General features: G+C 49.4%; 1 protein-coding gene across 1 annotated transcript in view; it reads right to left on the reverse strand.

The window, feature by feature from the left end:
• The window catches only part of ITPR1 (inositol 1,4,5-trisphosphate receptor type 1), a 405,769-nt gene that overhangs the window by 361,486 nt on the left and 21,343 nt on the right, over positions 1-22,940 (reverse strand). Inside the window, exons 3-4 of the mRNA XM_060180789.1 lie at positions 19,698-19,808; positions 16,327-16,397 (exon numbers count right to left, since the gene is read on the reverse strand). Coding sequence (XP_060036772.1) covers positions 16,327-16,397; positions 19,698-19,789 — 163 coding nt within the window. The 5' untranslated portion in view covers positions 19,790-19,808. The remainder of the gene's footprint in view (positions 1-16,326; positions 16,398-19,697; positions 19,809-22,940) is intronic.

Raw genomic sequence — 22,940 nt, forward strand, 5'->3', positions numbered from 1 at the left:
GGCAAACTGAGACTCACAGGAGGAATAACCCGGAGGGCAATCCAGTGGGCGAAGTGAGGGAAAAGGCTGACAGGAGCTCTGCCCAAAGGCCCACAAAGACTCCTGAACTGCTTAGAGCCCAGAACTCTACAGGGTTGTCAGCAAGTAAACACAAGTCCAAGAAATTAAGGCTCCTGTGAGCTACAAGGAAGACAAGCCACGTCCAGGGTTCTGTATGAGGAGACTCGTCAAACACTGACCCCCTCACGTGAACCAGAAGAAACGCAACTCTGTCACCTGCCTAGCAGCAAAGCTCCAGCAATGCCCAGAGGAAGCGCCCCTCAGCCCAGCTCTCTCCACCAGACAAAATCACCACTGGAGATGCTCAGGGCAAAGTTCAAACAAAGCAAAGAACTACAGACTCGCAGAATTCCAAAGGATGCTCTTGAAGTGTGTCATGAATTATGAGTTTTGTTTTTTATCATTGGGTCTTTACCTCTATAGGTAGACTTTTTTCAGACAGAGAAAGAGAAACAGAGAAGAGAGAGGGGAGAAGAGGAGAGGGAGAGGGAGGGGAGAGGGAGACTACAGCACTGAAGCTTCACCAGTGAGGTGGAGAGAGCTCTTAAAGCTGACTCATGCTCCTAACAAGGTAGGTGCACCACATAGCTGAGTTATCTTGCTGAAACCTGGAGTATGGATATTTTTTTTCCTCCAGGGTTATTGTTGGGGCTCAGTGCCTGCACCACGAATCCACTGCTCCTGGAGGCTATATTTTCCCTTTTTATTGCCCTTGTTGTTTTTATCATTGTTGTGTTTATTATTGTTGTCATTGATGTCATTGTTGTTGGATAGGATAGAAATGGAGAGAGGAGGGGAAGATGGGGAGAGAAAGACAAGACACCTGCAGACTTGCTTCACTGCCTGTGAAGCGACTCCCCTGCAGATGGGGAGCCGGAGGCTTGAACCGAGATCCTTCCGACGGCTCTGCGCCATGTGGCTTAACCTGCTGCGCTACCACCTGGCCCCCAAGATTATGAATATTTCTAAGTGATGATATAAAGAAAAATCATATAGACGTGTAAGCTTAAGTAAAAAAATATTTAAAATCCCCAACACTGGCAAGAAGAGTATGCACTGAGAGAGGTGACAGGAATTTGTATGTTCTTATGACAGGAGAGAATTAAGAGTTACTAACTTCAGCTTTAATTAGAAATGTATATGAAAATATTTGGGGTAGCTGCTATGCTGAATATATAAAGTATAATGGGGGGCAGGTGGTGGCACACCTAGTTAAGCGCACACATTACAGTGCACAAGGACCCAGGTTCGAGCCCTTGGTCCCACCTGCAGGGGGAAAGTTTCATGAATGGTGAAGTGGCTGCAGGTGTCTCTGTCTCTTTCCCTCTCTACCTCCCCTCTTCTCAATTTCTCTTTGTCTATATCTAATAAATACTTTTTAAATCATAAAAAACTATATTATATGTATATATAATACATTATATATATTCCAGTAGAGAGGGGAAAAATGAAGAAAGAAATCAAACAAAAGCCTTCACTGAATTTTTAAAGGCAAGAAAGGAATGAACACACACACACTTGAGTTTAAAAAAAAAAATTCTAAGCTTGTAAAACCAAGCCCATAAGTAATTATAAGATATGCATAGACTAAACATTCTTAACAGACAAAGGTAGTCAGAATAGTTAACTGAAACCTTGATTTAGGTAGTGTATGTGGAATATCTCTAAACCATAATGACATATCATTTTAAAAATATAAACACTAACCGAAACAATTCTGGTATAGGTACATTATTCAGATAAAACAGCCTTCAAACATAAAAGGAACCAAAATATGCCCTATATCATATAAATGTTTGCTCACCAGGAAGTTATTAAAATCCCACAAGTCTAAATGTTCACTAACGTGACTTCAGTACAGAAAAACAGAAAAGACTTTTTTTCAAAACCTAGAGGCAAAGGTGCTATTCTGTCATGGTGGGCAGTATTAAACATTAAATATTTCCATACAAAAGAATTCCCTTTTTTCTTAGATATAAAGTTCTCCAAGTCTCCATACGTACCTATATTGTGTAACCACCACCACAAGACTCAGAACCCTCTAAAACTAACAGTGTGTAGTGTTACAAATCGGTGTCTCAACAGATGATAAAAAGCAAGTAGACCAAATACTCGGGGTGGGGGGAGGGAGGGAGAGAGAGAGAGAGAGAGAGAGAGAGAGAGAAAAGATTTCTCTTCTCTAGGCTGGGAATACATATTCCCTCAAACACAGCAGAGCAGGTGTAAAAACCTGCTAGCACTACAGACTGTAAATTAACCTTCTGGGTTTTATTTGACTTTACTTTTATTTCTTTGGGGGGGGTGGGTATCCAGGAAGTGAACCCAAGACTTCACCTAGGTCTGATACCCCTGGGCCTATCAGAACTTGAACCCAAGGCCTGGCATGTGGTGAACTGCAGGTTCTATCCAGCGAGCTAACTCCCGTTCCAAGTTTCTCGGAGTTTGAAAGGGCCAAATGGCACAAAGCCTTTTTTTTTTTTTCTCTATCTGACCCATGGACTGAATTGTAAGCACTTCTCGGAGAGGACTGAAAATCTCCCACACAGTGAAAATATAAATCACTCCACAGTGGGAACAGAAACTACTACGTGTCAAAAAGTGTGGGTGCAACCAAAGCCACGTATAAATAGGATTTACAGTTTGAGATGATTACAGTGTGAGATGGGCTGAAAATGTGGAGTTGATTCTTCAGCTTAAGAGGGAAAAAGGGAGAGAGTGGGAAAAATAGCTCACCTGGGAGGGAACCTGATTCACACACCAGGTTCCAGTCCAGCCCCCACTGCGCTGGGGGAAAGTTTTGGTGACGTGGTGTTTCTGTCTATCTGTCTCTCTTTCTCACTGAAAAATTCAGTGAAGCTCCAGCAATAACAACAATAAAAAACAATAAGAAAAATTTTATTTCTATTTTGATTTTATCTTCATTAGGGGGTTAATGGTTCATAGTAAATACAGTTGTTAGTACATATGTAAAATTACTCAGTTTTTTGCAAAACACTCTCACCTCCGGCCTAGGTCCTCCTCCACCATCGCGCACCAGGACCTGAAAGCTCCCCCCACACCCAGAGTCCTTTCCATTGGTGCAACACACCAAACCCAGTCCAGGTCCTGCTATGTGTTTCCCTTGTTTTCTTACTTCTCCACTCTGGCCATGAGTGAGATCATCCTCCCTTCTCTAGCTTATCTTATTTCACATGATTCCTTCAAGCTCCATCCAAGAAGGTGAATTCATCAATCTTTCTCTTAAATTCACTATTTTTAATAGCTGAGTAGTATTCTATTGTGTTTATAGACCACAACTTTCTCAGCCACTCATCTGTTGGTGGACACCTGGGTTGCTTCCAGGTTTTGGCTATTACAGATTGTGCTTCTATGAACATAGATGTACACAAGAGAGAAGAATAGGGAAAAGATAGTGTAGTGGTTATGTAAGATGTCTTTCATGCCTGAGGAATCAAAGGTCCCATGCTCAATCCCCAGCACCAACATAAGTCAGAGCTTAGAAACGGTCTGGTTACCTTGCCCTCAATGTAGAACAACAATGGTAGAAACTGCCCCACTCTCCAAAGGGAAGCTGGGCCAACATATTCTGCTACTCGAGGAAGACTGGTCCTGAAAGGAGTGCAGCCTAGAATGTTCCTTGCTATGACCATAACATGTGAGCTCAGACCTACAGGGATGCAGAGGTTACACAGGCTCCTGTGTTAAATATAAGAATAGACATGGGCCCTAAGTCATATCAATGGGGTTAACACCTAATGGTATTTATATGCTTTTCCCATATTTGGGAGCTACTCTCTGCCCTGATCCAGCCTTCTAGCCCTCTCCCCAACTCTGACACCATCTTCCCAGACAAGACTTTTAGTCCATCTGCATGTTAGCTGCCAGGCTCAGGCAAAAATGAGTAAAGTCGTGGGCCCCTTGGAATAGACCTAAAACAGACTTCCTAGCTTCTTCCAACATGAAGACCCCAAATCTCATCTGCTCTATTCTTACCTTTAAGTTCCTGATTATTAAACAATTTGTTCTGCTTTATATCTTAATGCTTTTCAGTCACCAAATTGCAGATGTTACCATAATGCCAACCTGATTTCCCTGGGCAAGCGACCTCTCCAATGTGTCCTATATCCCCACCTCCCCAGAGCCCTGCCCCACTAGGGGAAGATAGAAACAGGCTGGGGGTATGGATCTACGTGCCAATGTCCATGTTCAGCAGAGAAGCAACCACAGAAGCCAAGTCTCCCACCTTCTGCACCCATAAGGATCTTTGGTCCATAGGCCCAGAGGGATAAAGAATAGGGAAGCCTCCAATGGAGGAGATGGGATATAGAACTTTGGTAGTAGGAACAGTACAGAATTGTTCCTTTCTGATCCCACAATTTTATTGATCATTATTAGATCATTAACAACAAAGAAGTATGCTGGAGGGCTGGGCGGTGGTGCACCAGGTTGAGTGCACATAATGCAAAGTGCAAGGGTCCCAGTTTGAGCCCCCTACTCCCCACCTGCAGGCAGGTTGCTTCACATATGGTGAAGCGAGTCTGCAGGTGTCTGTCTTTCTCTCCCCTTCTGTCTTCCCCTCCTCTCTCAGTTTCTCTCTGTCCTATCCAACAACAACAATGGAAAAAAGGGATGGCCACCAGGAGCAACGGGTTTGGCACCAAGCCCCAGTGATAACTCTGGAGGCAAAAAAAAAAAAAAAAAAAAAGGAAAGAGTGTTCTGGTTAAACCAAGAAAATAGGGGGTGCTAGGTGGTAGCCCACCAAGTTGAGCATATGTCACCATGCACAAGACCTCAGGTTCAAGCCCCTCCCCCCCACCTGCAGTGGGGATGCTTCATGAGCGGTGAAGCAGGTCTGCAGGCGTCTATCTTTCTCCCTCTCATCTCCCCCTCCTCTCTCCATTTCTCTCTGTCCTATCCAATAAAATGAAAGGGGGAAAAAGGAGGGGGAATGGCCACCAAGAGCAGTGGATTTGCAGTGTCAGCGCCAAGCTCCAGGGATGACCCTGGCGGCAATGAGGAAACAGCAACAAAGGAGACAAAAAAGAGCAAACACGGAGCAAGCCTTGAGACCGGGCGGGCTGCGCTACACCAAAGCAGAGGGCTGGGGGGGGACCTTGGGGCTTTGAGGTCCCCATGTGTCAGTAAACCACTAAACCCTCCCCGATAAAATGGGGGGGGGGGAGATAAATGAATAAATGAATGAAACGAAAATGAGAACAACAAGAAGTAAATGAATGATGAGCAGCTGAACCAAAGGCAGACAGGAAAGGCCACAGAGCAAATCGGAGATGTGAGAAACAGGACAGGGCTGGGGGTGGGTCAGGGCAGCCAGGGCCTGCCCTGCAGCAGGTGTCAATCAAACTCCAAGGGGGTGTCACACAGAAAGAACCCAGAGACCCGACTGGCTCGCCCCTTCCACCTGCAGCCCAGATGGCAAAGCCCTGGTGTGAGAGGGCTACTCAGACTGTGAGGTCTCAGGTGTGTGACAAGCTGCCACTCAGAGCTCTTCCCAGTCCAGGAGCTCAGCACTCTCCCCCAAGTCCCTCCCTCACCCACCCCCAGACAGCTCCTCCCAATGCTGGATGCTACTATGGAGATGCCTCCAAAATCTATCTGGGCACTGTGACCCCTGAGGGAAGAGAAGGAAACACTGACGTCAGAGAGACCAGCAGGGCAAAGTCCCCCACAAACAGGGTATCAGACAAGCTCCCTTCAGCCACTGACCCTCAGAACCCCACCTACCCACCCACCAGGAGTCACTCAGCCTGCCACCCAGGTGGGGAAACCTTGCAAAGAGCCTGGGGATGCCTGCACCCACCCACCCGCTGGGCGACCTCTGACACTGGTTCCCAGAGTCCTGCCAAGGACATAGTTTCCACTGCGATCCCTCAGATGCCACCGCAGAAATGGGCGGAAAATGTCCAATGGAAAAAGTTCAGGTTCTGTAAATATCCCCACACTTCAGACCCTATTAAAGGATGCTTGGGAGGTTTCAAAAAAAAAAAAGATGATGATGAACTCGTGAAAGTGAAATGGAGAGAGGAAATGCACCAAGACCAAAAAGTGGTGCACTAAACCTGGGGGTGTGAAAAGAGGACACATCGAGGCTGGAGAGACAGCAGAATGGTTCTGCGAAAAGACTCTCATGTCTGAGGCTCTGAGGCCCCAGGTTCAATCCCCAGCACCACTGCAAGACAGAGCCGAGCAGTGTTCTCATTTCTTATCTCCTTCTCTCTCATTAAAAATAATTAGATAATAAAATATCAGGAAAAAGAAGGAGGAGGAGGAGGAGAGGGAGAGGGAGAGGGAGAAAGAGAAGAAGGAGAAGAAGGAGAAGAAGGAGAAGAAGGAGAAAGAGAAGAAGATACACCGTACAAATGAGTAAGGTCCTGGGTTCAAGCCCCAGCACCACATGGTAATACCACAGGAAGCAGAGGGGAAGCTCTATGGAGAGTGGAATAGTGCTGTCTCTCCATCTCAGAAAGAAAGAAAGAAAGAAAGAGAGAGAGAGAGAGAGAGAGAGAGAGAGAGAGGGAGGGAGGAGGGGGGGAGGGAGGGAGGAGAAGAGAAAAAGAAAAGAGAAGGGAAGGGAAGGGAAGGGAAGGGAAGGGAAGGGAAGGGAAGGGAAGGGAAGGGAAGGGAAGGGAAGGGAAGGGAAGGGAAGGGAAGGGAAGGGAAGGGAACTGGGCCAGGGAGGCCACTTAGTGGGACTAGCCATGTGGGAGGCCCTGCGTGCACTCCCTGGGGATGGCTGTGTACGAGAAAGTCCCAGCAAGCCCCGAGCAGCATGTTACAGAGGCTCTTCATGGTAGCAAGAGGAGGGAGCACATTTGATTGTTTAGAGACCGATCAGAGTTCTGTGACAAAGCAGCACCCAGGGGCCCAGGGATGTCAATTCCTTTCAAAGGGGAGCTGGGGCACACCTGGTAGAAGTGCCTGTGCTACCAAGTGAGAAGACGGTTTGAGCCCCTCCCCAGCCCTACCTGCAGGGCGTAATTTTCACAAGCACTGGGCAGTGCTACTGAGTTCTCTCCTTTTCTCTGCCTCTCTCTCTCTCCCTCTCTTACCCTCTGTCCAAAACAAAAGAAAAATGTTTAAATAATGAAAAATGGCGGGTAAAATAGCTCACCTGGATAGTGCTACTGCTTGGCCATGTCTGGCCCTCACTCCACTGACGGAAGCTCAGTGCTGCAAGGTCCATCTGTCTATCTGTCTGTCTGTCTCCCTTTCTCCCTCTGCCTTTATCTAAATATATATATAAATGTAAAATTTTAAAAGGGGGGGTTGGGAGGTACAGCAGCTAATTAAGTGCAGGTGGCGCAAAGCACAAGGACTGGTGTAAAGATCCCGGTTCAAGCCCCCAGCTCCCCACCTGCAGGGGAGTCATTTCACAGGCGGTGAAGCACATCTGAAGGTGTCTATCTTTCTCTCCCCCCTCTGTCTTCCCTCCTCTCTCCATTTCTCTCTGTCCTATCCAACAACAATGACATCAATAACAACAATAATAACTACAACAATAAATAATAGTAATAAAATTAAAGTAAAAATGTTCGGGGCTAGGATGTGACACAACTGATAGACAGTACAAGTTACCATGTGCAAGGACCCGGGTTCAAGTCCCCAGTCCCCACCTGCAGGAAGGAAGCTTTACAAGAAGTACAGCGGGTTATAAGTGTCTTTCTTTCTCTCCCTCTCTCTTGCCATCTCACTTCCCTCCTTCTTTTAGTCTCTGTCACGGAGATGGTGGCACACCCAGTTGAGCACACACATTAGTGTGCAAGAGGCCAGGTTCAAGCCCTTAGTCCCCACCTGCAGGGGGGAAGCTTCACTAGGTGTGAAGCAGTGCTGCAGATGTCTCCCTCCCAATTATCTCCCTTTCTTCTCAACTTCTGTTTCTGTCCAAAATAAATAAAATTTTTACAAAAAAATGAAAGAAACCAGATCCCTGGTTTATTTTATATAATATGTAATACTTAAAAAAAATAAAACAAAAATATTACAAAAATTAAAACGGAAAAGTAAATAAGTAAGAAGGAACAAGAGTCCAGAGCTATTCAAGGAGAGATGTTCACAGCCACCCAAATGTCCACGGGCAGTGGCTTCTCACTCTGGCCCAGGATGGGGTGTGTAAGAGGCCAAGACTTGCAGGCAGGAGGTCCCAAGTTCAAGCCCCAACATTACACTTGCCAGAATGGTACTCCTGTATATTTGCTCTCTATCTATCTCTCTCTATCTCTATCTCTCACTCATTAATATGTTTTCAAAGTAAAAATATGGGGATTTTATTTTTAAAAAGTAATGAAAGTCCAGCCCCCACCAGATGCCACTGTGCTGCCCAGATGACCACCAAGGGTTCTTGGCAGAAGCCAGCCCCCACTAGGACCTCACAGAGGCCTGCTCATCCTGGGGGTTGGGGTGGAGGGGAGGCATAGCTGCTCTCAGACTCTCTGGCAAGCTTTTTCCATGCTTTCCTGACGGTCTGAGCCCTGGTGAATGCTGACACTAGGCTCTCCCAGGGTGCCAGAGCCCAGGAAGAAGACATGGGCATCCGGACCCCCTGCCCACTCAGGGACTGTGTTACCTTGGGGTTCAGATCCCTGTGTGATATTTAATTAAAGTCTCCCCCCATCCCAGCTTATGTATGAGAGAAAGCTAATTTTAGCAAGCCGATTAGCTGGTTCTTTCTAACTCTCTGTTATTGTAGCGAAGGTCACATTTTTCGCTGAAACTATGGCAACTAAACCCCAGGATTCTGCCCACAGAGAGAAGCCGGGCTCCCCAACTCCAGGCCCCCTGGGCAGCAGGCCATGTGACAGGTGCTTGCTGCCAGCACACCTGGATGCCTGTTCAGACAGGGCAGGGGCCAAGGGACTCCTAGCACAGAAATCCACCCGCCCAGGACCCAGCCAGCCTCTGCAGAAGTGCCGCTGAGGGAACATTTTTAGACGTGGGTAATTTTAGCAGCACACAACATCCAGACATTTCAGAAGCACCCAAACTGGAACTCAAATGTACCCGGAAAAATACCAGATGAGAAAGCACCCTGCACATCTTCCCAAGAGGAGTGACTGCTGTCCTGCTCTCTGTGACTGTCGACCCGGAAGGGGAAGCCCAATGTCCCCCCCATCGCCGCCACCACCATCACCATCTGCAGCCACCTGCCACACCCAGCACAGTCCCACAGGAAGGGCGAGCGAGCAGAAGGGCACAGGCAGAGCCACACAGCTCCTCAGGCCCCAGGCAGTACACACCCACCACACAACCCACACCATACAGCACATACCCCCCCCCACCTCACAGATAATACTTTCACACTTCACACATACATGCCACAGATACACAACCCACTAACACACCACAGACATACCTCACATACACCACATAGACACCTCACAGATACACCTCAGATACCACACACACTTCACACTACATACACATGGCCCATACACATCACATATACACCCCACTGACATACCACACACCTCACAGATACACCTCAGACACCACACCCCACTGACACACTTCACACACCACAGGCATACCTCACACATACCTCATAGACATCTCACAGATGTACCTCAAATACCACACACACATACACCTAACACACATTCCACCAATACACCTCACACATTAGATACACATCGAACACACCTCAAAGGCACACGACATACAACTCACACACATCCCTCATAGACACCACAGATAACACACACTTCGTACACTAGACACTACACATACATCTCACACACAACCCAACCCCCCCCAGTGACACACATACTACAGACATACACCTCACACACAGCCTTCATAGACACCTCACTGATACATCTCAGATACAGACATAGCTCAAAGACACCTCACATACCCATTGACACACCACAGATACACCTCAGCCATCACAGATATACCACACACCTCAGAGGCCATAGATACACCACACACCTCAGACCAGATATACCACACACCTCACATACCTCAGAGACCATAGGTATGCCAGACACTTCAGATACATCACACACCACACACATCTCACACTCCTCAGAGACATTATATGCAACTCTCATGCCACATACTTCATGGATACACCACACTCAAACTTCACACACACACATACCGCACACGCACGTCACAACTCACACACACTTTATTCACACACCTCACAGGCACACCCCACAGACATCTCATCTGCACCTCACAAACACACTCCACACACATCTCAGACATAATCTACACAATATACACACATACTCCATATCTCACACATACACAAATTCCACCTCACACACTCATACATGTACACCCCACAGACACCATATGCACCTCACACACAACTGACACATCCAACACCACACAACACAGAGGCCTCGGGCCTTAGGAAGGTCTCGGGCAGGTGACCTCTACCTCCTGGGTGTGGGGAGCCAGGATGGCCTGTTTGTCAGACAAACACAGGGTCCCCACAGCCACTGGGAATCCTCGGCCCACGGGCCCTACCCTTCCTGCCTAGCCAGCTCCCCTCTGAGAGTGAACCCTAAAACCCCAGATAGACACCTAGCACGAGGACTTGAGAGGACACGCTGGGCACCAGGGAATGTCCCCTCCACTCACACTCTCGGGTCTCAGCTGACCGTATCCAGACTAGCCAAGGAGAAAACAAGCCTCAGAGGTGATGTCCTTGCCACACAGTGAGAAGCAGGGGCTGGACCTGAACCCTCCCCAGAGGCTGCCCCTGATGCCAAGGCTGTTAAATGTGCCTGCCCTTCAGACAGATGCTTCTCCACCTCCTTCACTCTGGAATCCTCTCTCTCTCTCTCTCTCTCTTTTATCTTTATTTATTTATTAGATAGAGACAGCCAGAAATTGAGAGGAAGGGGGGAGATAGAAAGGGAGAGAAACAGAGACACCTGCAGCCCTGCTTCACCACTTGTGAAGCTTTCCCCTACAGGTGGGGACCAGGAACTTGAACCCAGGTCCTTACACACTGGAATGTGTAAGGTGTGTCACCACCTGGCCCCACTCTGGAATCTTCTCCACCAGGACACACAGGGTTCCCAACCCCCATCCCAGGTGCAGCTGGAGGCACACAGGACAGCAGGCTGTTTGTGGGGTAGGATACAGATAAGACGACTGCCCACTGACCCTCTGGGCCAGAGCAGAGACCCCTCCTAAGTGCCCAGCTCGGAGCAGTGAATATGGCACTCCCACATGTGGTAGCAGGAGCTCAAAGCCAGGGCCTCCAGCAAAATGAAGTGTGCACCTGACAGAGCAAGTCATCACCCAGCTCCAGAGCTTTTTTGTTTTTGCTGGGTCAGGGAGGGCCTGGAAGGTGGCACAGTGGATAAAGTGCTGGACTTTGAAACATGAGGTGTGGAGTTTGATCTCCCAGGGGCCACATGTGCCAGAGTGATGCTCTGGTGTGTTCTCTCTCTAACTCTCTCTCTCTTATCTCTCTCATCTCTCTCTCACTGATGAGTAAATTAAAATCCATGTCAAGGGAGTCGGGCTGTAGCGCAGCGGGTTAAGCGCAGGTGGCGCAAAGCACAAGGACCGGCATAAGGATCCCGGTTCGAACCCCGGCTCCCCACCTGCAGGGGAGTCGCTTCACAGGCGGTGAAGCAGGTCTGCAGGTGTCTGTCTTTCTCTCCTCCTCTCTGTCTTCCCCTCCTCTCTCCATTTCTCTCTGTCCTATCCAACAACGACAACAACAATAATAACTACAACAATAAAACAAGGGCAACAAAAGGGAATAAATAAATAAAATAAATATTTAAAAAATATATATTTTAAAAAATCCATGTCAAATCATGTCAAGGAGGCCACTCACAGAACTCTACACACATGGGGCTCCTGGTTGGTTCCCAGGTGCTGCACTAAAAATAAAAAGAAGGGCTCGGCTAGTGAGGCACTAGGTTGGCACAAGTTACCATGAGCAAGGACCCAGGATTTGAGCCCCCAGCTCCCACCTGAAGGAAGAAGCTTTACATGTGGTGACAAAGTGCTGTAAGTAACTCTTTCTCCCTCCTTCTTCATCCCCCCCCTCAGTTTCTCCCTGTCCTGTTAAATAAAAGGGAGGAGGACGAGGAGAAGTAAGAAGAGGAGGGGCAGGCACTGCCTCCCATGGAGGACAGGTATCGGGAGAGGGAAACAGTTAGCACCCAGGCCAAGGCAGGAAGCCTGGTGTCTGGGCGCCAAGCCCAGAGCCCTCGGGCGTGTCTTCCTCAGCTTGGGCATGTGGGTGGGGACCCAGGGAGGACAAAGTGGGCCAGAAGACAGTTCCCTGGCCCCGTTCCACACACCACTGTGTACCAAGTCACCTGGGGACCGATGGGAATGATAGTGATGTGTTGGTGTGAGACTGAGGCCAGCCAGTGAGTCTGCAGTGGGGCTTCCAAACAGCCTATCTGCCTCTCCCCTCAGTGGGAACTGGCTCTGAGAGCCAGAGACTCTTCTGCAAAACACACAGCACACACACACACAGGAAACCTTGCACACAATTCAAGGTGTGTCCAAGGGTCCAGAACAGACCACCTTTCCGCCCAGTTTCCCACCACAAGCAAAGCCCCAGGTGGACAGAGGGTCAGAGTCACCAACAGCAGGAGGAAGAACAGCTCAGCCCTGCCGGGCCTGTGGGCATCTAGAACTGGCTCCATGCACAGACATTCTGCCAAAAGGGAGAGGCAGAAGCAGTGCTGCCTAGCAACCATGCAGATGAGATGCAGCAGAGGGGACTGAGGCAGAGGGCAGGGAGACATGGAGATGGCAGGGTGGCTGCAGTCACCCTGCCCTGATATACCTTCTGTGACCACAGGCCCCATCTGGCCTCACTACACGGTTGGCTGTGGACACCCGAACAGATGCCCAGCTCTGTGTGAAGCACCATGTCTTCAGCAGGAGGGTCTGGCAGAATTCACCTCTCACCTCTGCCCACCAAAGGGGAAACTGAGGCTGGGGCCCAGGGAGGGACACAACCAGGACCAGAGCAATGGGGGAAGACCCTAGCAGCCTACGGCATAGCCACTGGCAGGAGCCCCGGTTCCCCAATGTAGTCTACACCTTAGGCACAGCTCTGAGGAGTCCCAACATCCTGGGAAATACCACCACCCTGGAGGCCCCCTTCCAGAGTTGCTGCGACGCCCAAGGCCAGTGCATGAAGCATGCACAGGGTGCAGTTCCCTTCTTCCTAAACACCAAGCCATCCACCTAATCCCACAAGGCCCCAGAAGAGGCAGGCTGGCATACAGGGAGGTCTCTGGAGCAGAGGAAAATGGGGCCTGAGCAAATGCAAACAAAGGACCTGATCCCCCACTCCTGGCCTGGGTGGAGGCCCCAAAACAGCCTGCTATACACTTTCACCCCACTACCATCCACAGACCCCAGCTATATGCTTTCACTCCATCACCATCCACAAGGTCAGGTGTGGCCACTTTAGCAGGACACAAGCTAAAAATGGGGGGCAGGAGTTTCCAATCAATGTTTCACTTTTCAGATACCCAGAGATAGGACCACACCACCCCAGACCAGAACCCTATTCATTCTATAGACAGGACCCAAAACCCATTGCACGTAAGCCACTGGATCCCAGGCCAACAGCTGCTAGAGACCCAGTGATTCATTATGCTTATTATTTAAGATATGTGGCCCATTTCACTAATTAAAACCGTTGTATTAGAAGCAGTCATATTAGAAAGTCTTTGCTTTGCCATTCTTGTCTCAGGCCTCCAAAGATGTTTGGCCAACATCAGGATAAACAGAGATAACAGGTCAAAAGGCCCTGCAGGCAAAAGAAGCTTAATCTGACGCCCCTGAACTAGCTAGGCCTACAAACTTGGGGTAAGGTCAGGAGTTGCAGAGTAAACATAGAATCTGATGTGACTGTAAGAATTGGAGATAAGCCTGATAAGAGAATGGTCTACGTACTAGGAGAGAGAGTACTCAAATATGTACTCCCTTAAGATACTCATGCCTGACACAGCTGTATGTATACACTCAATAAAAAGATCCATAGAGAGGCCTGTGCATGGGATACTGGGTGAAACCCCATCTTGAGAGGTACACCAGTGTTCACCACTCTGGACTCTTCTCTTGCCACTGATGGTGCTTGACGTAATTCATTCTATTCAGGGTTCAGGTTGGAAACTCCAGATGCCAGCAAACAGACATGATACGTCATGTACACCCCCAAGAGCACATCTCCTCCCCCAGCCCCGGGGCTGTGCAGCTGGGGAGGGGACCCCCAGGGGTCGGTCCCCACAATCAGCACGTGGCTGCCCTCTGCACAGCAGGACCAAGCTGCAGGAGTCAGCATGGTGGTTTGGCCCTGGAGAGTAGAGTTCACCATAATTCATCCAAACGCTGGGTACCAGAGCTTCACTAGGTACCAACGGACTTGCAGACCCAGGTGGAGAACCAGTGCTATCTCCCTCAGTTGAGTGAGGACCTCCCCCCCAAAGGTCCTAGAGACCCCAGCTCCCACACTGGCAGAGCATAGGACCATCCCAAAGTGGACAGGTCAAGTCTGAGCTTGACAGGCAGAATCCCCAGGAAAACACACGCAACCCCGTCCACAGAAGTTGGCCCTGGGAAAAGGTGAACTGAGGCAAGTTTGTCATCCAGAGCGCCCTGAATCCACCTCTCGCTCCAGTGCCCTGGGGACTCTGCTTGGGAAGAGGCTGGGGAGGAGCAGGCTGGCTGTCCCAGGTCTTGTCAGACAGTTATGTTTTGCTTTTACCACCACTGGGGCTCAGTGCCTATACAATTAATCCACTGCTGCTCCTGGCAGCCATTTTTTTCTATTTCCTTTCTTTTTTTTATTTCATAGAACAGAGAGAAATTGAAAGGGGAGGGAGGGGAGAGAGAGACACCTGCAGCCATGCTTTACTACTTGTGAAGCATCTCCATGCAGCTGGAGAGTGGCGGCTTAAATCTTGGTTCTCACACATGGTAATGTGTGCACTCAACTCTATGCCTGGCACACACTGTCCACTTTTTTTCTTCTCCTCCTCCTCCTCCTCCTCCTTCTCCTTTTCCTTCTTCCAGGGTTATCCCTGGGGTTCACTGCTCCTGAAGGCCATTTTTCCTATTTTTGTTGCCCTTGTTGTTACTATTGTTATTGCTGTTGTTGTTGGATAGGACAGAGAGAAATCAAGAGAGGAGGAGGAGAAAGAGTGAGGGAGAGAAAGACACCTGCAGACCTGCTTCAATAGCTGTGAAATGACCACCCTTGCAGGTGGGGAGCCAGGAGCTCGAACCCAGATCCTTACACCAGTCCTTGTGCTTTGCCCCATGTACGCTTAACCCTCTGCGCTACCACCCTGCCCCCCACAGTTAACTTTTAAGGGTCCCCATGCCAATGAGACCAGCTCCTGGGGGCCCTGCCTCAGGCTGAGGCTCAGCAACCAAGTGGCCTTTCTCTTCATGAACTTTGGCCTCCTTGTCATTCTCATTTCTCAAGCTCTTCTCCCCCCAAATGTCAGACTTTCTGAATCCCCCAACAATGAGAACTTGAGTGACGCCATCAATGTACAGACAGCAAAGTCTGAGCCCTCTGGGACTCAGGCCCACGGGGAAATGCCTGGCTCTGTGCCCTCAGTTGCAGCCGGGCCTACAAATCACATGGAGAGCCTTTCCCAATGCCAGTGCCCAGGCGCCAGCCTCCTGAGATCCCTGTGGTGGGCCTGAGCACCTGCATCATTTGCAAACACTCCCCGTCATCCAGCTGTGATAATGGGGCTCAAAACCACCCAATGAATGCCACAGCAAAGGCCAACAGAAACCGAACCCATCACCCTGGGATGCCCAACACAGTTCAGAGCCTCCAGGGAGAAAATGAGTCACTTCCCAGAGAAGACACAGAGGCTTGAGGCCAAGAGCCATTCTGCAAGGACACTTGTCCCCCTCTGCAGCTTGTCACCATGTCATCCAGAAAGCAAGTACAGTGACCAGGAGCCTCCATTATCATTTCTGTGGTCCCCCAAAGTGGAAAGCAAGACCCACTGAAGCTGAGACAGGTTCCTCATGACCAGAATCTAAAATTCCTCCAAGTTTCGAGACAGTTCCAACATCAGCCTGGCACAAAGTGAGCACATATCCCAGGGACACATGCAGACCCTCACAAAGGCACCACATTCCACTCCCCTGTGCCTCTAAGACGACCTCGAGCTCAGCATGGAAATAAGCCCAAGTATGGACACAAGCCCATAAATGCTCAGAACACTCAGACTTTCCAGTGGAACCCAGCATCCACTCAATGAGGGCGGCCCACTCACCTCTGAACTTCTTAGGGGGGTTGTTCAGGTCCCCGGCCTCCGGCTGCACCACACAGCGGTCATCCACCAGGCTGCAGAGGGCAAGAGACAGACGGGTGCTCAGAGCTGGTCATGCCCAGGAAAATCGAAGCCCAAGACGAAGCAGAAGTCAAATACCCGCTGTCCCTGCAAAGCCCACCCTGTCATTTTCCCTGAAAGGTAGTCTATCACCGCCCCTGTAGGGGCCCACTCCAGCTGCAGGCTCCAGGTGGTTAAGCCTGAGCCCAAGCACCCAAGCCTGGTGTCAGCAGCCCTGTCCCTTTAATCACAGTGCAGGCGGGTCTGGGCATAGCACAGGAAGCCCCAAGCTGGTCCATGATTCTCTAGAGCTCAAAAGTCATGAGCAGAAGCTTCTGGGGCTGGAAGCTGAGCCTAAGGCCACCTGCAAAGCTGCAGCTGCAAGGGGAACCCAGGGAGATGGCCCTGAGAATAAAAGGGAGGCCATTTTCAGGGGCTGGGATGCCCAGGTGTGAATGCGTGAGATCAGCAGGTTAGGGGCTCCATAACCAACCAGTGGGACAGAGCGGAAAATAAAATACAGGAGGCCAGACAGGGACACACCCAATTAAGTGCACACATTCCCATGAGGCAGGACCAAGTTCGAGCCCCCGCTAACCACCTGCAGGATAGACACCGCATGAACGGTGAAGCAGGGCTGCAGGTATCTCTTGTTCTCTCTCCCTCTCTATCTCCTCCGCCCCTCTCAGTTTCTCTCTGTCCTGTGTATGCAGTAAAATAGAAAGGAAAAAAATGGCCACCGGGAAGAGTGGTTTCATAGTGCTGGCACCGAACCCCAGCAAAAACCCTGGTGTCAATAAAAAAAGAAAAGGAAGTCAGGCAGTGGCACATCCAGTGAAGCACACATAGTATAAAGCACAGTGACCTGTGCAAGGATCTGGTTCGAGCCCCTGGTTCCCCACCTGCTAAGGGAAAGCTTCACGCGTAGTGAAGCAGGTCTACAGGTGTCTATCTTTCTCTCTCCTTCTCTATCTCCCCCAGTCTCTCAATTTCTCTCTGTCCTATTCAATAAAATGGAAAAATAATTGGCCTCCAGGAGTAGTGGGTTCATAGTGCCAGCACCAAGTTCCAGTGATAACCCTGAAGGCAACAAAACAAACAAATAAATAAATAAATAAGAGACAGGAAAGAAATTTCAAATAAATAATCAGTCCCAAGTTCTAAGAAGACCATCTTTTATCATTTCTGTGGAGCAGGCATCCTACCCAGTGAACTTTCTGTCCCAAAACTGAATTTAACATCCTGAGTGATCTACTGAGTTTGTCCAATTCCAGTTCTCTGAGCCAGCAGAATTCTGATTTACAGAACTCTGTGCAGTTTTTTGTTTTGTTTGTTTATGTGATAGGCCAGAGAGTATTTGAGAGAGTGGGGGGGGGGGGGATAGAGAGGGAGAAAGAAAGATACCTACAGTCCTGCTTCTCCGCTCCTGAAGCTTTTCCCATATTTGGGAGCTACTCTCTTCCCTGATCCAGCTTTCTAGTCCTTTTTCCAACTCTCACACCATCTCCCCAGAAAATACCTTGGGTACACCTGCATGTTAGCTGTCAAGCTCAGGCAAAACCTAGTAAAGCCATGGGCCCCTTGGAATAGACCTAAAATAGCCCTACAAGCTTTTTCCGAAATGGAGACCCCAAATCTCATCTGCTATATTCTTGCCTTTACATTCCTGACTAGTCAACAATTTGTTCTGCTTTATACCTTAACTCTTTTTCCGTCACCGGGTTCCAGATGCTACCATGATACCAACCTGACTCCTGATGCTTTTTCCCCTGCAGGTGGGGACTGGTGGTTTGAACCTGGGTCTTTGTGCATGGTAATGTGTGTGCGCAACCAGCTATGCCACCGCCCGGCCTCAGCTTTGTGCAGCTCTAATTATCCAGTGCACAGAACAATCTTGGGTAGGAAATGTGCTACTTCAGAGAAGAGAGAAAAACAGCCAAGGAGTTCTGGCCTTTGCTTAGAGAACAAAACAGCCAGCATTTGAAAACAAGAACTTGGACAAAGCTACACTGAGGTTGGTATGTATAGGGTGGGATGTCTTGTAAATGCTAACCTTAAAACGTCGTTCTAGAGGCCCCGGTGGCAGTACATCTGGTTTAGGGCACAAATTACCTTGCACAAGGACCAAGGTTAGAGCTCCTGCTCCCCACCTGCGGCAGGTAGGCTTCACAAATGGTGAGGCAGGTCTGCAGATGCCTCTCTGTCTCTCCCTATCTCCCCCTTCCATCTCAGGTTCTCTTTGTCTCTACCTAATAAATCAAATATTAATAAATGAAACATGAAAAAGAAAAACAGAGAACAAACTGACGGGTAGCACACAGCAGGTGTCTCTCTGCCTCTCTCCGTCTCTATCTCCCCTTTCCCTTTTAATTTTCCTCTGTCTTATCCAATAAAATAGAAAGAAAATATGGGGGAAAAATAACTGCCAGGAGCAATGGATTCATAATGCTGGCACTGAGTCCCAGCAATAACCCTGATGGCCATACATTAATTTATTAATTAATTGTAAATAAATAAATAATCTCACTCTATGGCTAGAGAAAGAGCTCAGACCACTACAGCAAAGAACTTGTACGCCTGAGGCCCTAGAGGCCCCAGATTTGAAATCCAACCTAACTTTATGACAGAATTGAGCAGTGTTCTGGTTGGGGTGTCTCTCTCTCTCTCTCTCTCTCTCTCTCTCTCTCTCTCTCATAGAATAGACAGAGAGAAGTTGAGAGAGAAAGAAAGAGAGAGAGGCCTCCAGCACTGCTTCATCACTAGTGAGGCTTTCCCTCTGCAAGTGGGGACCAAGGGCTTGAACCCAGTACTTGTGCACTGTAATCTGTGTCCTTAACTAGGTGTGCCACAATCCATCCCCCAGTCCTCTGGTCTCTCTCTCTCATAAAGTAAATCTTTAAGGAAAGAAAACACTCATCCCATCTATTTGTACTGTCCCCTTGGAGATGATCAATCACCCTGAATGGGCTAGGGAGATAGCATAATGGTTCTGCAAAAGACTTTCATGCCTGAGGTACCGATGGTCCCATGTTCAAGCTCCATCACCACCATCAGCCAGAGCTGAGCAGTGCTCTGGTTTATCTATCTATTCATCTATCTCTCTATCTGTCTCCAAAAATAAAAAATAAAAACACCCTGAACCAATCAGGCTGGGACCCAGGATGGAACTCTGGGGAGGATGAGGCAGCTGTTGACAAGGACCAAGTACAGCTAGCTCTCCTGCCGGGAGATGCCGAGCAGCCTGGCCCAATCGTGCCACAGAGCCCCGGTTGGTCGCAGAGAGCAACCCCCACCAGCAGAAGCTGGCCTCTTACCCCAAGGTACTGATGAAGCCGTTGGTGGAGCCTTCAGCGTACAGAGAGCAGATGTCCCCGATGTGCAGGAAGCTGGACATCTTGTCAGACATGGCTCCCGCCACACAGGTCCTGGAGAAAACAGAGACACAGCGTTAATGGGGAAGAGCCACTGGGCATTGGCTGAGTTCTGTCCCCATGTGCCCAACTTGGGAATCCCCTTGAAATGAAGGCAACAGGCAGGTGATGACGGTGCCCCCTACGGTGCTCTCTGTGACTAACTCGAGGCCCTCATCCTAGCCACACTCTGAGCTTTGTAAAAGGCCACACCCAGACTGGCTTCTTTGTGCCCAGGAACTCCCTGGCCAGCAGTGTGACCAGGAGCAAGGGTGCAGAGAGGCTGGCCAAAACAGGGCAGGGCAGGTGCTTGGAGGCCTGCAGCTGGGCGGAGGAAGTGCTGACATGTCTGCCTGCCCCTGGGGACTCAGTAAGAAGGAAACACCTGCTAGAGTCTTATTTCTGGAGGCTGGGCTTGGCGGTGGCGGGGGGGGGGGAGTGGGCTGGGGGTTAGAGAACAAAATCCAAGTGGACATGGGGAGGCCAGAGGCCATTCCCACCACACTATATGCCTGTGACATATCTAGACAGGGCGACATCACAGCCAAATGCTCTTCCTCTCCTCACCAAGAGGCTGGTGCAGGGGACAACAGAGGAGGCCCCCTTGAGTGCAGAAGAAAAAGGGGCCCAGATGTCAAGTCAGAAATGCATGACAAGGGCCAGGCAGTGGCACACCTGGTTGTGTGCACCTGTTACCATGCACAAGGGCCCAAGTTCAAGCCCTCAGTCTCCACCCACAGAGTGAAGTTTCACAAGCGGTGAAGCAGGGCTGCAGGTGTCTCTCCGTCTCTCTCCTTATTTCCCTCTTCCCTCTCAATTGCTCTCTTGCTGTCTCTATGCAATAAATCAGTAAAAACTAAAAAGGAATACACATGACAATGAGGCAGGGGCAGCCCCACAAACTGCTGACACACCCCAGGAAGCCCAGACACTCATCAATCACCATACGTGCATGCGCACACACGGGGACACACATACATACACACACACACACACACACATACACACACACAAATACTGGCATGACTCACAGAAACAGCTCTCTGCAGACACAAATACTGAGGGGTGGAAGCCCATCAGAGGAAGCTGAACTGACATTTATTAGGTCGTTGAAAAAGCCGTAACACTTTTTTACACAGAAATTTTTAGAAAAAGGGGACCAGGCAGTGGCACACCCAGCTGAGCAAGCCTGTTACCATGCACAAAAACCTGGGGTTCGAGACCCCACTCCCCACCTGCAGGGGGGACACTTTACGAGCAGTGAAGCAGGTCTGCAGGTGACTATCTCTCTCCCTCTTTATCTCCTCCTCCTCTCTCAATTTCTCTCTGTCCAGTCAAAGAAAAAAAAATACCAGGAGCAGTGGATTCATACTACAGGCACCCTGGTGGCAATAAATAAATAAATAAATAAATAACATAGAAAAGTACATCTTGGGAGTCAGGTGGTAGTGCAGGGGTTTAAGCACACGTGGTGCAAAGCACAAGGACTAGTGTCAGGATCCCAGTTTGAGCCCCCAGCTTCCCACCTGCAGGGGAGTCGCTTCATAAGCAGTGAATGAGGTCTGCAGGTGTCTGTCTTTCTCTCCCCCTGTCTGTCTTCCCCTCCTCTCTCCATTTCTCTCTGTCCTATCCAACAACGACGACATCAATAACAACAATAGTAAAACAACAAGGGCAACAAAAGGGAATAAATATTTTTAAAAGTATATCTTGACTTTTCTTTTTATATATATTTATTTATTCCCTTTTGTTGTCCTTGTTGCTTTTTTATTGTTGTAGTTATTATTGTTGATGTTGTCATTATTGGATAGGACAGAGAGAAATGGAGAGAGATGGGGAAGACAGAGAGGGGAGAGAATGTGCCATGGCCCAAGCCATGTGCATGATAACATGGGTGCTCCACCAAGTGAGCTCTCCAGAGCTTCCTCTCTGCACTCCTCTAACCCTCTCACCCCCACTGCACAACCTGGAGCCCAGAAATGCACACACTCTACCCACTGAGCTATCTCCTGGCCCCAATTCTTCTCTATACTGTGCAACTTAATTTTCTTCCTTCCTTCATTTCTTTCTTTTTTTCCTTTCTTTCTTTTGCCTCCAGGGTTATCACTGGAGCTTGGTGGCTGCACTACGAATCCACTGCTCCTGGAGGCCCTTTCTTCCACTTTATTGGACAGGACAAAGAGAAATTGAGGGAGGAGAGGGAGACAGAGAGAAAGAGTTAACAATAGACACCTGCAGACCTGCTTTACCACTTGTGAAGCTTTCCCCCTGCAGGTGGGGAGCCAGGGGCTCAAACTGGGACCCTTGTACAGGTCCTTGACATAAATACACCACTGACTTCTAACAGTGTCAGCGCCGAGTGGCCTCCAGGGTCCTTTTTATTATTATTATTATTATTTGAGGGAGGGAGGACGGAGGGAGGGAAAAAGGGAGAGATGATGGGAGGAGGGACACCACAGTGTGACACCACCATCCAGGGACCTCCCTCCATGATGACCATGGTGCTCCCATGTGGTACCAGGGCTTGGACCCATGGTCTGGGGCACAGTGAGGCATGTGCTCTACCTAGTAGGCCATCATCTCCTGCCCCCCACATGGCTTTCTTGCTGAAGGGTTCCCAAAACCTAGTCTCCACTGTGAGATCAGGGAAAATGGGGCCCATGAGCTGTTCTTATGAGACGTGTGAGAGCAGAAGCAAAGGGTCTCACTGTGAACACACTGGTGTCCCAGCCTCCCAGTGTCCCCCAAGACTGAGCAAGGGTTGGGACACCTGGATTCCAGGAGCAACAGGCAACAGCTGGGAGTTCCAGAGCAACACACAATTGTTCTCATATTCAGTTGCTCCTCTGTTTGGGGGAAGCAGGGGGGCCCTTCCCCCCACCCCCATCTCTCAGGTCACTGCAAGAAACTCTACCTGGCTCCCCACCACCACCACCAGTGTTCATGCTGTCTAAATGAGACTGAAAATCTGTCTCCCCTCCCTTCCTCCTCCTGTCCCTGAAGTCGTTAGCCCCTCCCTTGCCAGCACTGAGGGAAATGCAGCCAAAGGGGCTGGGTGGTGGCACATCCAGTTCAGTACACATGTTACAGTGTGCAAGGACCTGGGTTCGAGCCCCAGTCCCCACTGCAGGAGGGAGAACTTCACAA

The sequence above is a fragment of the Erinaceus europaeus genome, chromosome 21, assembly GCF_950295315.1.
Source record: "Erinaceus europaeus chromosome 21, mEriEur2.1, whole genome shotgun sequence".
Taxonomy (NCBI): domain Eukaryota; kingdom Metazoa; phylum Chordata; class Mammalia; order Eulipotyphla; family Erinaceidae; genus Erinaceus; species Erinaceus europaeus.